This window comes from Peromyscus leucopus, chromosome 23, assembly GCF_004664715.2.
Source record: "Peromyscus leucopus breed LL Stock chromosome 23, UCI_PerLeu_2.1, whole genome shotgun sequence".
Taxonomy (NCBI): domain Eukaryota; kingdom Metazoa; phylum Chordata; class Mammalia; order Rodentia; family Cricetidae; genus Peromyscus; species Peromyscus leucopus.
This window is the reverse complement of record NC_051082.1, coordinates 12995383-13011901: the sequence shown is the minus strand read 5'-3', so window position 1 is coordinate 13011901 and position 16519 is coordinate 12995383. Positions and strand designations below refer to the sequence as shown.

The 16519-nt window shown below is 44.7% G+C and overlaps 1 protein-coding gene across 1 annotated transcript in view; it reads right to left on the bottom strand.

The window, feature by feature from the left end:
* The window catches only part of Atxn2 (ataxin 2), a 98125-nt gene that overhangs the window by 23723 nt on the left and 57883 nt on the right, over window positions 1-16519 (bottom strand). The window contains 9 exon segments of the mRNA XM_028855660.2: window positions 1196-1500; window positions 4400-4470; window positions 4763-4870; window positions 5178-5375; window positions 6707-6889; window positions 9435-9644; window positions 11430-11608; window positions 14097-14294; window positions 14940-15031. Coding sequence (XP_028711493.1) covers window positions 1196-1500; window positions 4400-4470; window positions 4763-4870; window positions 5178-5375; window positions 6707-6889; window positions 9435-9644; window positions 11430-11608; window positions 14097-14294; window positions 14940-15031 — 1544 coding nt within the window.

The following is a 16519-nucleotide window of genomic DNA, read 5'->3' as shown; positions in this document are numbered from 1 at the left end:
ACACATAAATAAATCTACTGTAAGAAAACCCCAATGCTTTCTGTATGAATTCACAGTATTTCTAACTGGTGTTTTTAAAAAGATAGGGCTTTTCAGTGCAGCCCAGCGTTGGCCTTAATCTTGGGATCAACTGCCTCAGCTTCCCCACTGATGTGCTAACAAAACCTGGGCCACCGTGTGTAAAACATCCGGTAACTTTTAACAGTGTCAAGCTGGGCAGTGGTGGCGCATGCCTTTAATCCCAGCACTCGGGAGGCAGAGGCAGGCGGATCTCTGTGAGTTTGAGGCCAGCCTGGTCTACAGTTTAAGATAGTCAGGGCTACACAGAGAAACCCTGTCTCCAAAAAAAAAAAAAAAAAAAAAAAAAACCCGAAAAAATAAAATAACAACCCTCCCCCCCCAAAAAAAAGAAGCACCAACAGAGTCAGGATTTTCTAATCACATGACTTGGGAAAAGCCATTGTTCTAATAATTATTTTTAATTGCATGTCAAGAAAACTGTCAGGGCTGGAACGATGGCTCCAGTTCAAATCCTGAATTTAATTCCCAGGAACCACATGGTGGCTCACAACTATCAATAATAGGATCTGATGCCCTCTGCTGGTAAGCAGAGAGCTCATACATAAAATATAAATACATTTTTAAAAAAAAGAAAAAAAGAATAAACAGTCACTCAACAACCTGCCATCTAAAAGTTCAAATACAATTAGGTTGTTTGCTATCCAGAACATAAAAGTCCACTAGTCTATTTATTAAATTGCTTCAATATGCCAGATGCACAGAATTAAGATTTATAAAGATGTGCATACTAACTGAACATTTCTGACAGAAAATGTCTTGCAGCATGGGCACCAGTACTGTGTACACCCTTTCTCACCTGGGGCAGCAAACAGTCCCTGCAGACAGCAGGGTCAGGACACAACTAGAGCCCCAGGATAGGCCTTTGAACTTTAACACTGACTTCTATGTCTCTACAGAAGTGGCTTTTCTTACCCGCCTTGTTGGGTGCAAATCAGAATGGGAAGAATGTTAAGATTTCAATGACCGCATTCAGCGAGGATTTATTAAACCAGCTCTTATTAGCAGCTACTTCGAAAGCCCTGTGAGCATGCAGACAACTCCAAGTGGGAAGGAGGAAATCCTTTAAAGCAAGTTTTACTTGGATAGAGGATGTTCTAACCCCCAGATTACTCACTCAGCAGCGTCTTTTTTCTCTTCTCGGTCATCCTTCTCTTGTTTGCAGGCTGGACTGGAAGTCTGCACCCCCTGGGACGTGACCTCGGGCCCCCTCTTGTGCTCTGTGTTACTGAGCACAGAAGGGGAGATGCTAGGGCTGTTGGTCTTGCTGCTGCCACTGGGACAGGTGCTGCTGCTGCTGTCAACGAAGGCATCCTTAGCATTTGCTTCCATTTTGTCTTTGATCAAATCTCGTGACTTTTCTCCCTCTCTACTTTTGCTTAGAAGTTGATCCATAGATTCGGATGTAGAACTTGGCTGTAACTAAATAAAAGAAATAAGTTCCCGTGAGTATAAGCAAAGTAGTATCTGAAGATAATGAAATATTTGAATAAGGCTTTTTGTTCTTATTTCCAGAATATGGCCTTTTTTTTTGAGACCAGGTCTCTCTACATAGCCCTAGTTATTCTGGAACTCACTATGTAGACCAGGCTGGCCTCACTGAGATCTGCCTTCCTCTGCCTCCCAAGTGCTGGAAGTAAAGGCCACCAAGCCTGGCTCATCCCAGCACTCAGGAAGCCGAGGCAGGTTTGTGAATTCTAGGCCAGCTTGGTCTATATAGTGAGTTCCAGGACAGCAGGACTATGTAGAGAGACCATGGCCCAACTCTCCACACTTATTAGCTGAATATGGTGGCTCATGCCTGCAATTTCAGACCTTGGGAGGCAGAGGCAGAACAGCTGGGAGTTCCAGCCATTCTGGGCTATATAAAGAGATTCTGTCTGAGGAGCAAGGGAAAAAAAAGTTAAATCTTTACTACAGGCTTCCAAAACGAGCAATTGTATGGCTGATACCAGACAAGATGCACCAGTTCTGATCCCAGACACAGGAAGGCAGAAACCCAATGGGAGGCCAAAAGAAGGGAAGCCTCAGGGGAATAACCATAACCTAAACAAAAACTAATTTTAAAAGCCCAACAGTGTTCCAGTCAGTGGTGGTGAACACCTTTAATCCCAGCACTTGGGAGGCAGAGGCAGGCGGATCTGAGTTCAAGGCCAACCTAGTCTACAAAAGTGAGTTCCAGGACAGCCAGGACTGTTACACAGAGAAACCCTGTCTAAAATAAAAAACAATCAATGAAAGAGTCAATAAATAAAAAATAAAAATAAAATAACCAGCACTCAGCTATACTACAGAATGGAGACTGCTCTCAAAAGAAAGAACAGCAGTCAACACCAATCCGAACGTCACAGGGTGGCTGATGACCTATCTACTGATCACTCAGGACCGCAGACAGCCCAGCCTATCCTTCACTGGCCATGGGACTGCCCCGTCTCCTGATGCCCCGTCTCCTGATGCCCATGGTGCAGAGTGACAGAACTGGCTTCAAAGCACCACAGTGACAGGAGGGCCAGGAGAGAAGCCCCAGGGAATCAGGACAGAGGAAGCACGGAATGGACACCATACACTCAATTTTACATTTAGTAATGTGTTTTTTTTTTTTTTTTTAAAAAAAGATTTATTTATTATGTATACAGTGTTCTGTCTGCATGTGTGCCTGCAGGCCAGATCTCATTACAGATGGTTGTGAGCCACCCTGTGGTTGCTGAGAATTGAACACAAGACCTCTGGAAGAGCAGCCAGTGCTCCTAACCTCTGAGCCATCTCTCCAGCCCCTAGTAACGTGATTTTTAAAAAACATTAAAGTTTCTTAGATACACACACGCACACACAAAAAGTATGATCAACTCCTAGTGACTGACTCTTAATGTTACTACTACCTGGAATTTAATGATTAAGCATTAAAAAATTATTAAGGAAAAATTTAAATTAATTAATTTTTAAAAGTCAAGCAATAAAGAAAGAAATTAATGATATGATCTCAAATAAGTAACTCAATGCTACACCTAAAGTTCTCAGAAAACCAACAACAAACCAAGCCCAAATCAAGGCTAGAAAAAAAAAAAATGAAGATCTGGACAGGGAAAGGATTTATCACTAAGGAAGGGTCAAAGAGTACTAGTAAACTAATACTGCAGTGGCTAGAAGTCATCTAATACATAAAGAATAGCCTGCGCGCACACGTATGTGTGTGTGTGTGTGTGTGTGAGAGAAAGAGAGAGACAGAGGGGGGGGTGCACAGGTGATGTGTAGAGGTCAGAGGACAACCCATGTTGGTCTCCTGTTCATTGCTGCATACATACATACTATGTATCTATCTTTACATAGTTATCTGTGTGTGGCTTTTCAAGACAGGGTTCCTCTGTGTAGCCCTGGCTGTCCCAGATCTGCTTGTCTCTGTTGAGATTGAGGTGTGCGCACTACATCTGGCAAGAACAGCCTTTCAGAAAGGTATCACCTGCAATCAACACCACACGGGCAAACCACAGACACTGGAAGGAACGGAGAGTCGAGTACCAAACTTCCACATCTGCAAGTAACTTTCAACAAGAGTCGGAGTAACACAGTCCATCTTCCACACGTGAGAAAGAAGAGGCCCACAAGGAAAGACAGTGTGCCCCTCACTTAGCAAGGTGAGCTGTGCAGACGTGACCTCCCTCCCCTCGGAGTCTTAGGAGAGCAGCAGTGTTCCTCCAGGATCGTGGGTTTAAACAGTGATTGGCAAGACCAGACACCAACGTCACAAGTCAAGTGGCAACTGGTATCAGGAAAAAAGAACTAGATGTCATTAAATAAAGCTGTCTGCTTCAAGGAACGGAAAGTGAAAAGACAACCCACAAAATGGGAGAAAGGAAACTAACAAAGCCAGATCTTCTGAGGGACACAGAACAGAGGACGGAGCTCTGTGCCACCTGGATTCCAAAGCTAACACCACAGAAGTGTCAGACAGACAGCAGCAGACTCAGGTCTGTGCTCCACGAGAGGAATGACACTAGGAGAGCAGGGCGGACTGAAGACTGACGTCAGCATGGCTCATGACCTTCACAACTCCAATTCCAGGCACCCTGTTGCCTCTTCTAGTCTCCAAGCACACTAGGCAAGCCCATGGCCCACATACATAAGGCAAACACTCATATGCCTCCAAAAACCAAAAACCAAAACAAAACCAAACAAACTAAAAAAAGTTTGACTCTCTGCAGGTTACTTAGTAATGAATATGTGTGTGTGTATTTTAAAAATGTATTTTTGTGGAATGGTCATATAAAAAAAAATCACTATTTTCTTTTATAAATTCTAAGCAATCAGTCGATAGGGAACTTACCCTAAAATCATTCTTAAACTTCTTTAAATCATCAATCTGTTTTCTATGTTCAGAAACAACTGGTGACATACCTGTAAAACCAAAACCTGTTAGATTCCAATTGACTTTTGACCTTAAACTGGAAATTCTTTTAGTATGGGATATTAGAAACGAGAAGAGAGGCCAGTGTGGTGGCACACGCCTTTAACCCCAAATAGGGGAAGAGGGATAAGAACAGACCCGTCCCCTGAAGACTAGCATTTCTAATAGCTGTTGTGCTTGGTGCTGATTAGCATGTGCACTGCGCACAAACCAACTTTAGAAAGAGGGCATGCAGTGTGGAGCACGAAATTAGATAGACAAGGTTCTTCAGCAAACTCTAACCTTTGTTTTCAGCTTTTGAAAAGCTAGGTGATGTTTCACTTGCTTTAATATTTTCCTTATTCCCTGCAGGAGAGTTCTGCCTCTGATCTTGAAGCCTGGACTCTTTAGCTAGAAAACAAGTTAAAAAAGAAAGCGTCATCTGACAGACATTAGGAAAGTCACAGAAAACACCAAACCCTTCTGATCTTCATTAAACAGAAATTCTTCTGCCCGGCTAGTGATCACACCAAAACTCAGTAAGCATGTTCATACAACAGGCCTGTCACACAGAGCAGGTCAGAACTTCTGATACCAGAGGTTAAATAATAACCAGAGGAGTAGGCCTCACACAGACAGGCCTCTTGTTTCCATGGAAACACCACTGTATATTCAGAATACAGCTCTTGGTCACACAGGCAAGACCTCTGGTTCATACCCTCAATAGACGGGGTCAGAGCTCTGTTGGATGCAGGGCTGGCAGGAGTGGGAGACGCAGCGGGAACAGCCATGGACACAGCCTCCGCAGGGATGATGCCAGCTTGGGGAGAAGCAAGCACAGGCCCACTGGGAGTGTTTCCAATACTGTTCTGCCTGGGAGACCTGGGCCTGTGAGTTTTTGGAGATAACCTTGGAACTAGAAGCAAGAAGATATTCATTAAACGCTTAGAAATATGACAGAAATGACCAATATCTAAGTACAGCTGTGGTTTTCCCTCCTAATTAAATGTATTAACTTTGAAGTATTTTGAACAAAGCTCAAAACCAGAGTTCAATGGCAAGCCAAATTACACTGAAGGAAAACAAGACACCAAGGACCTCCATAGTAGTAAGTTACTTTTCAAGATGAGAGAGATCCCTACTGCCCTGGTCTCCTTCCATCAACACAGGAAATAAAACCCCTTTGGTAGCTTGCTGCCTAGCCTATGTGCTGAAGGAATTGAGACACAATTAGCCTAGAGGTGCAGCTAACACAGAATGAATGAATGACTCCAAAATAACTGCTTAATGTTTCATAGTCCATTAAAAACCTATCTGCAGAGTTCAGACTCAAGGGCTTAACGGAAATGGTTCGATTTGCATCACTTTAGTGACTTTCCTTTGTGAAATCACAAGCATCATAGAAGGAAACTGTTCATTACTCTGACTTGTCCAATTAGTGTAGAGAACAGCCCTGTAATGATTCTCAGTGTATCCCTAGCAACTGTCTCTTATTTCTAATGAGGTTGCTACCCTCAAACTCAGTTCCAGACCATCCAACTAATGCCAAAGGAGTAGAACACCTCAAGGTTCTCCTCTTCTATTTTCATTTTAATCTTCAGTTAAGAAGGTCAAGGGACAGAGTACAAAGGAATTTACAGGGCAACTACTACAACTGCACACTATACAGGGTGTAGGAAAAACAAACCAAACCAAACTCAGACATGTATCAGTCCTGGGCTTTTCTTTAAGCTGGCAAAGGCCTAGTGGCTGATTGAGAACAGTAAGGAGGACAAGCAGAGTGGGCACAGGCCCTGGCTCTGCAGTCCTGGCTGCACTATGGCCTGCCTGACCTACACAACAGGGGAGCAGTCTGGGCCTAATTCTACATCTGCTCGAAGTAGGACCCTGATCGCTACAGCTGCTGACCGTCAGCATTTTCTCGGGCAACTCATATAGAAAAATGAACCTCCTGCTGTGTTGACTAGTCCTTGAAGATCACCAGGTGAGTATCTGTTTATTCCACAAGCAGATGTTATGGAAATGCACAGTGGTAAGAAGCCTAAACATGTTTCTGTAAACATAATACAGAGTGATGGAACAGTCCTTCAACTAGTGTCCTGAGTATGTGTGACATTCATAACCAGCAACTCACACTTAGGCCACCATAGTTAACGTGACTCTGTACCTCCTCTCAGATCTTGAGCTCGGCCTTTCTGGACATGGACCATGATGACAAAATCAGCACTGTCACAGGGTCATACCTACCCCCACTGACCACTGAGGACCACGTGCCCCCTGCAGGACTGGTCCTGGCCACTGGAGGAGCAGCTGCTTCACTTGGGGGGTTGTGGGATACAAACTCGAGGCCACTAGACATGGAGCCTCTCCCCGCGGAGACTCTGTGACTGCGAGGGTGCCGCTGTGCCTTTGGAGACATCCTTGGAGGGCCTGAGGGAGACACGATGGGCGGCGGTGAGTCCTGCACTGTCTGCCTCACTGGCTTCTTGCCACACACAGACACATACTCTGACTTCCCTAACAGACTCTCATTGGTTAAAAAATGAAATAAACAAACACACTGCTGATTTTTGGCCACACTAACAGTTATCTTACGGGATGTCAGTTATCTAAGTACATTTGATCGCCCCCTTTTAAGGCTTATTCACTGTTCACTATCCTGTATGTCTGTAGGAGGGTATGCGCACATGGGCTCAGGTGCTGAACCACCTGACAAGGGGGCTGGGAACTGAACTCAGGTCCTCGGAAGAGCAGAAGCTCTCTAATAGCTGACCCATCTTTTCAGCCTTATTTCCCTTTACTTTTAAAGCAGGGGAGAGATAAAGTTGATTGATGGCGATAAATCAAAGAACACGGTATAACACTGCATAACTTCAGTTTGTATGTAAGAATAAGTTATAATACAGTTTTAATAGGAATTACGGCTAAATGATAAGATATTCTTACTTTACCTTTCTACCTAATTTTACTACTTTCAAAATGAGACAAAAAATGTTTTTTTGCAGTACTAGGGACCCCATACTTGTTAGGACAGCATTCTATCTCTGAGGTATATTCTTTAGGGTGGTGGTGGGGGGAGTATTTAGAAGCAGAACTCAGTTCTCTTAGTCCTCTTTTACCACGGTCATCAGTTTTACAAATCGTGACTTAGGCAGTCCTCACACGTAAGGCCAGGAGGAGGAGCTCTGGCAGAAATGTGCACTGTGTCAACTGGTGACACTCTGTCACGGACTCTGCCAGCCATCAGGGATGGTTGTGTCTACAGCCGTCTGCTGGGTGGTACTAAGCCACTGAGTAAAAACCCAAGCCCAGAACTACCCTTCTCAGAGCCCTAAGTGTGGCTCCTAATACATTTTCTCTCTGTGTGTCCTCAGTGGGAACATAGTCAGAATGATCTCAGAAAACGCTAATCAATGTCAGGACTTTCCTTTAATTTTTAAAATTTATTAATTACTATTTTATGTGTATGATGGGGGGGCTTATACGTGCCATGGCATGTGTGAGGAGTCAGTTCTTTCTCTCCATCTTTCCATGGGCTCCAGAGACCAAACGTAGGTCCTGAGGCTTGCACAGCAAGGACTTTTAGCCAGAGCCAGCTCACTAGCCTACTGTGGAGGGCTTTCACCTGGAGTGCCAGCACCCTGGACCAATGCAGCAGTGCATTCTTTGTGGGTACCAGGAGCAGCGCTCCCACCCGACTTCAATGCCATGTTCATGGTTCACCTGTCCTCACAGCTCCTAGCTAAGGCATTCTCATGGAATAAACACCTTTACCCCATGGTCTGCAACAGAGTTCCAGGTTGCAGCTAAGGACCACTAGAAAAACAGGCATTACAATTTCAGTGAAATTTGAAATCTTCAGCCATGAAGCTCCCTTCTGCCTGGTGGAAAATTGAAAAGTAGCCAATATAGTTTACTCCCAAGCAGGTTCTTCAGGAAACTATCGGTCTTGATCAGCTACATTTTTCATGACTTTTACCAAGACTTTTACCAAGACAATCTGATTAGAGTATTAACAGAAATATTCTGAACAAAGGACATTGTCATTTAGAACAAAAGATGTTTTTAACTTACGAATTGCATTAAATCAGAATGCTACCTTTTGGGGGCAGGTGTGGGAATGGCTGGGACAAGGTCTCACCATATACTCCTGGCTGGCTTAGAACTCATTCAAAGTCAAGCTGACCTTAACTTTTGGCAACCCTCTTGCCTACGTCCCGGGCACTGGGATTACAGGTGTGTGCCACCATTCAAAAGATATGACATGCAACAATGGTCAATTCAGCATCAAATACAATTTTGACAAGAGCAAAAAAAAAAAAAAAAAAAAGACCCTCAAATTTATACCTGTTTTTTATTTTATTTTATTTTATTTTATTAATTTTAGATAAATGCCTCCCCCCAGATTAAAATAACCTTTCACTATAGTGATAGTGCAAAACTAATTTAAAAATAATTATTCAATTAAATTTATAGTTCCTCAGGCACTCTAAGAACTACTGTTACCTGAGGGTGGACATACAAAGCCACTATAAGGGATATCATGAATCACAAGGGACCCCAAAATAGCAGTCCTGCCCTTGGCCAACAGGAAGCTTCACTGGCACCATGGCCAGGGAGTTGGAATGTGGCAGGCCTCTATCCACCCACGCCCCGGAGCAGCAAGTGGTCACAGCCCCGATTCATCACTGTTACTGTGTTGGGCCTGTGACCTTCCTAGGCTCCAAAGGAGCGACATTTAAGACAGGTCAGATCCCATCTTTCCATCCAGGACAGTGCAGAGCTTTACACACAGCACTTAGCAAGTTTCACTGTAGTGAACAATAGGTTAACAGACATAAGTTTTAATATACTAAAGTTAAACACAGAAATTATAGGTTATTAACTAATGAAGAGGAAACTACTCTGTAATCATAAACTCACAAAGGAGTCAAACAAAGACAAACAAAAACATGAACAAATCGTGGTATTGTACCTTCTGAAGACATGCGTTTAGGCACAGTAGAGACAGGAGCTGGAGAACCATGAGCAGAGGGGTGAGACGGGGGTCTGGATGGCCTCGAGGGGGGCCTGGAGGGCGGCCGTGTAGGGGTGGCTGCCCGAGGTGGAAGAGAGTTGGGACCTGACTGGTAGCGAGAAGGTGGGCGAGAGGAAGGAGATGGGCAGGGCGATGGCCAGGGGACACCTGACAGAACAAATGATATGAAGGAAAGTATAAAAACTAAAGAAAAAATGAGGGGAAAGTAAACAGAAAAAAAGTAAAATGACAAAAATGATTTCTTGTACATTTTAACCCTTTGAGGACAGTCATTTGATTTGTGCTAAGTTTTAGCATAACTTAACTGACACAAATTCACATTTTCTTTAACCTCCTTCAATGTAAGTCTGTTTAAATGAATCCACGTTCCCAAAGGGTTAATGAGGATCTACACACACTACTGGAGAAGACAGTTACGACTCTGCCTAGTACCCCACTTCTTCGGCTGTTGTGAAGAGAATGTCACACACACAGATAATTTCCCTCAACAACACAGTAAGTAACTCCTGCTTGGGAAGGCCATCTCCTTTACTGGCTTCAGCTCTGGACAATAACGAAACACCAGCTACTGAATCCAATGTAAAAGCTGTTTCCTTATGTTCACCTGAGATTTTCATCAGGTCTACATCTGAACCCAAGTGTCAGTCTCAAAGCTCACTAGCCCAGTCCCACTTAGGTAGAAATAAAAACTTAGTTCTACTGTCTTCTAGAACGCTGGATGGAGTAACAGCACCGGGTGCTTTTGTAAACCAATCTCATTTCAACACACTAGAAAGGGCCGACCTACCTACAGCCTGCTGTACCAGCCGAAGACCTGCCAACTGCCCAGCCAGGCCTCGTGCCACTTCCCTGGTGCTTAGCCAGCAGTCCAGGGCTGCTCTGGGGGGGGGGGGGTTCCCATACTCTGGAGTATACACATTTCTCAGCCCCCTTCAAGTTTTTAACTTGAAAATTCTGTTCATAAACAACTGAAAACTTTTACTCGGTGAGCAAAGATCTTTTCACCACCATTGCTAGGTACAGAAGTACTCAAAGTGTTTACTTGGAGAGGAATTCTGGACAGACTCAGTGAAAACAAATGTTTGTACTCATCTGAATTCCTCTCCTCCCTTCCTTTCTTTAAGATGGGGTCTCACATGACCCAGAATAGCCTTTCACTGCTTATCCCTCTGCCTCAGGTATGGGCCTCCTCATCCAGCTTGTACTGTTCTAACCCTCAACACCTGAAACCGGCTGTCCATTCTTCTCCTGAGTAACACCACACTACTGCTGTGAACGATCACATGTGCACATAATTATTTCATTTCTGCTGTTTAGTCTACCAGATTTCTACTAACACCTATCATCTGTGTTCACCTGACTCAGACACCACAAAAAGTGCCGTCCTACTCAAGATCCAAGCTGCTGCTACGCGCTAACACCTACCCGCAGAAACCCAAGGTTCTGTGCTGTATTTTCAACACAATTCTCTCATGATTTTATTCCCATGACTCTTGCTCATGTCTGATATTATAAATATTACCCCAAGTTCTTCCTTCAAGTAAACAGAATGGAAACCCATCACAGTTAATAAAATGAATCTGCATTAACTGGAGTATCTTCCACATGAACTATGCCTACAGTTTTATTACCCAGGGCTTTTTAAATTGAGATCCCCTCAAGAGTTTCCAATCTTGTATGTGGAGTGTTTTTAGGCCAAATGAGTATGAGAGACATGCAACAGCTCAGGACCGTGTTGTCCTTTAAATGCGCCAAGGACATATATGATGTTATACTATCTGATAGCCACAAAACAAAACTAAGTTATAGATAATAAAAACTACTTCACAAAATTAAAAAATGGCATGCACATTCCTATCCATTCTGTAAACTCTTAAATATTTAGATAACTCTATATTTGATAACATTAACAAATCTGGTCAAAATACTTGCCTCCATTAACTACTCTTTGGTCTGAACCAGAGTTCGGGTTGAAGTCTGAAGTGTGAGAAGCGGCTCTTGATGGCATGGAGCCTGGTCCAGGCTGGCCCATCCGTGGTGAGCTCTGTCTCCCACTTCCCCAGGATATGACTTCTCTGTTTCTTTGTCCAGGAGGAATATATTTATTTTCCTGGAAATAAGAGCCCCTCTAAATCATTTCTGCTAAGAAGTGTGGACTGACAGAATACACTTAAAGTACAGTACGTAGAAGAACACTCTCACACAGCTCAGTCATACCACACGGCCTGAGCCCCCCCCCCAGCAGTTTAACAAGCTGTGCTCATTTCAACCTCCTGACACTCCGTGATGATCAGAAGAATCACAAACTCAGCTAGGAAACCTTGAAGACAGAACACAGCTTGTGCTGTCCTCACAATGTAGTGTTTATGAAGAAACGAGAGGCCCGCAAGCCCTACAAAGCCCTCAACCACTGATCCTCACATGTCCCCCCAGTTCACTTCACACTGGCTTTAGCTCACGTGTTCTCAGAAAAGCATCAGTAAAAAGGCTCAAGTTTCCTGGTTTCCAGCCTCCCCAGCGAGGCTGTCTAGCAGCTAACCACTCCTCCTCTCGCTGCATATGCCACACAGACAGGGCTCTATGACTCAGAGCGTATTTGCTCCTCAATGTTACCTACAAGCCCCTCTTCAAATATGACACACCAGTACTTCTGCCACCTGCCACCATGGCATCCAAAATACCGAACCTGGCTTCTTAGCCTTCGCCTGAAGAGGCCAGACTCTCTTACAGGATCGTGTTTCTGCCGTGGGGAAAAAAATGTCCACCCTGCCAGTGGCAAACAGGCCCATTATTATCTTATCACACGTGTTACCTCCTGATGCGGCTCGTTCCCACTCCAGATGTCCCTAGTACTCTCCACAGACCTTCACCCTGCAGGCCACAGTGCAGAGCTCCTTGGGTCTGGGCTGGGTCCTCGGATGTCCAACACTTGACTCCAGAAAGCTGAATCCCAAAGATACTACCAGGATGACTACTGTCTTTTCTCTAACCGAATCTTACCCCAACCCACCAGCAGCATTTTCTCCTAAGCATCAGGAAAGAGGAGGCAGCTGACGACCTCTTCTCACCCAGGGGGATGGGTCCAAACACTGCTGTGGACCCTGTAATACATACCTGGTGTTCGGGCCGTGCCCTCGCGCTCACTGCAGTTCCTCTGGACGCCGTGTACTTTTCTTCCTCGCTCCGGTCGTCATTCTCAAGGGCCACACGGGCTTTGTACTGAGCACTGGATTCGATCTCCTCCGCTAACTGGTTGGCTTGTAGAAATCTCTGAGAAAAATAAAAAAAAAAAAAGATCTCACATAATTCTGTAAACATTAAAAGTTTAGATCAAACATCAGTAATTGAAAATAAACATTAACAACATCGTGTTGAAAATCAAAAATACTTGCCTCCATTAACTACTCTTTGGTACTAAGAACAGAAGATTTCGGGTTGAAAAGTCTGAAGGTCGTGAGAAGCGGCTCTTGATGGCATGGGAGCCTGGTCCAGGCTGGCCATCCGTGGTGAGCTCTGTCTCCACTTCCCAGATATGACTTCTCTGTTTCTTTGTCCAGGAGGAATATATTTATTTTCCCTGGAAATAAGAGCCCCTCTAAATCATTTCTGCTAAGAAGTGTGGGACTGACAGAATACACTTAAAGGTACAGTACGTAGAAGAACACTCCTCACACAGCTCAGTCAGTACCACACGGCCTGAGCCCCCCCCCCCAGCAGTTTAACAAGCTGTGCTCATTTCAACCTCCTGACACTCCGTGATGATCAGAAGAATCACAAAACTCAGCTAGGAAACCTTGAAGACAGAACACAGCTTGTGCTGTCCTCACAATGTAGTGTTTATGAAGAAACGAGAGGCCCGCAAGCCCTACAAAGCCCTCAACCACTGATCCTCACATGTCCCCCCAGTTCACTTCACACTGGCTTTAGCTCACGTGTTCTCAGAACAAGCATCAGTAAAAAGGCTCAAGTTTCCTGGTTTCCAGCCTCCCCCAGCGAGGCTGTCTAGCAGCTAACCACTCCTCCTCTCGGCTGCATATGCCACACAGACAGGGCTCTATGACTCAGAGCGTATTTGCTCCTCAATGTTACCTACAAGCCCCTCTTCAAATATGACACACCAGTACTTCTGCCACCTGCCACCATGGCATCCAAAATACCGAACCTGGCTTCTTAGCCTTCGCCTGAAGAGGCCAGACTCTCTTACAGGATCGTGTTTCTGCCGGTGGGGGAAAAAAATGTCCCACCCTGCCAGTGGCAAACAGGCCCCATTATTATCTTATCACACGTGTTACCTCCTGATGCGGCTCGTTCCCACTCCAGATGTCCCTAGTACTCTCCACAGACCTTCACCCTGCAGGCCACAGTGCAGAGCTCCTTGGGGTCTGGGCTGGGTCCTCGGATGTCCAACACTTGACTCCAGAAAGCTGAATCCCCAAAGATACTACCAGGATGACTACTGTCTTTTCTCTAACCGAATCTTACCCCAACCCACCAGCAGCATTTTCTCCCTAAGCATCAGGAAAGAGGAGGCAGCTGGACGACCTCTTCTCACCCAGGGGGGATGGGTCCAAACACTGCTGTGGACCCTGTAATACATACCTGGTGTTCGGGCCGTGCCCCTCGCGCTCACTGCAGTTCCTCTGGACCGCCGTGTACTTTTCTTCCTCGCTCCGGTCGTCATTCTCAAGGGCCACACGGGCTTTGTACTGAGCACTGGATTCGATCTCCTCCGCTAACTGGTTGGCCCTTGCCTCCCGTTTCAGAAATTCTTCTGAGTTATCCCTTTCTAAGGGAACCCTGAACACAAAGAAAAGAAGATGGTGATCGTCTCACCATCACACTTCTGTTCTGGGTCACACACAACTATTAAGAAAGTTTACAGCATGGGGTCACCAGAGACATTGTCAAAGTAAGGGGGGCTTGCTATCATAAATCCAAACACTGCACTCTTTGTCACATAGAAGAACATTTACCATTTCAGGAAATGATTCATGCAAACCCTTATCACTGGGAATTTAACTTTTTTACAATTTGAAAACAAAGACAAAATGTATTTTAACCAGAAGAGAAGGTATGGGGGGGGGGGATGGATACATTTATTCACTGTTTTATTGTGAGCTTGAAAGCCTAAATAGTTAAAAGAAAGAACGTCACATTTTTGTTTTATTTATTTACTTAGGTTTTTTTGGGACAGGGTTTCTCTGTGTAGCCCTGGACAACCTGGAACTCACTCTGTAGACCAGGCTGGCCTCGAACTTACAGAGATCCACCTTCCTCTTCCTCTTGAGTGCTGGGTTTAAACATGTGTGCCATCAGCACCCGGCTTTCTTTGTTTTTGTTTCGATGTATAATTTAAAATAAAACAGAAACATTTATTCAACAACATCATTTAAGCTGATTAAGACAAATTAGCTAAAATAAAAGAGAACTTTGTGAACTTACGTATATGAAGATAAACTGCTATCGTATGTGGACACTACACCGTAGTTCTCTTCATTATATCGAAACATATCATTGGGATCCCATCCATTAGACTAGAAGGAAAATGAAGGTCATTTTTCAAAATCAACTTTTTAATTCATCTGCAACCAATTCTTGCAATAACACCTAACAAACTGCACTGGGTGGACCTAATCCCATCCCTTCCCTCCAGAAATGCCAAACTTGCCTTTAGAAACCTTTTAGAGGGGCTGGAGAGATGACTCAGTGGTTAAGAGCACTGGCTGCTCTTACAGAGGTCCTGAGTTCAAAGCCCAGCACCCACATGGTGGCTCACAACCATCTGTAATGAGATCTGCTGCCCTCTTCTGACCTGCAGGCATACACACTGGCAGGATACTGAGGGAGGGAGGGAGGGAGGGAGGGAGGGAGGGAGGAAGGGAGGGAGGGAGGAGGGAAGGAAGGAAGGAAGGAAGGGCCGCCTTTAATCCCAGCACTCGGGAGGCAGAGGCATGTGGATCTCTGTGAGTTCGAGGCCAGCCTGGGCTACCAAGTGAGTTCCAGGAAAGGCGCAAAGCTACACAGAGAAACCCTGTTTCGAAAAAACCAAAAAAAAAAAAAAAAAAAAAAGGAAGGAAGGAAGGAAGGAAGGAAGGAAGGAACCTTTTCAAGAAAGCTAGACATAGCTCCTGCCTGTCATACCAGCACTTAGGAAACTGAGACAGGAGGATGTTTTGAGTTCAAGGCCAGCCTGGGCTATAGTAAAAAAGGCCCTATTTCAAAAAACAAAAATAAACAAACAACTCTTTAGGAAGAACTCTTCTTACATGTATCACCCCCTTAAATTGGTAGGTGATTACATGAGTTATCTGAGAGGATTTAAGAAAAACTTAGAACATCCAGCCACGTCATGAATCTGGGCCTCTGGGTCAGAGTTCTCTCCTTCAGTATACTAACAGCCTTCCCTACAACTTCCATCCCTAAAGTGGGTCTTAGAAGGGCAAGAGGTGCATTGTGATAGCCAAAAACCTTTGGGAAAGGAAAAGCAGTCCATTTTTTCCTACTGATTTCCATGCCCTGCCACCGTCCCTTCCCCAAGGCAGGAAAGGAAGGGCAGCATAGAGCAATGGGAAGGCAAACGGGATGACAGCACACGAGTTGAATCTGTCTGCCTTGGAGACTGCAGGGCGATCCCAGCAACAGCTCTGGGTCTCACTGCCCTAACGTCCAACCTCAGCACTGCTACCCTCCTTCAGCAGAACATGGGCTGCATTCTTCAACAGGGAAGAACTGGGGCTAATAGAGCAGAATCTTCAGTGTCAAGTATCAATAGATGGCTTGCCACATACCTCTCTCATGTCCAGTTCTCCTTCGAAAGCCTAATAGGCTAAACTGGAGAGATGGCTCAGTGGTCAAGAACACATATTATTTTTTCATAGGACATGGTGGAGGAAGAGAGCTAACTCCCACAAGATGTCTTCAGGACCCCATTTGCACACCATGGTGTCGGTCTCTCTGTCTCTGTCTCGTAAATTGTTTTTAATTGGAAGACTATGACTTCAATAATCTATGAATGATGCACC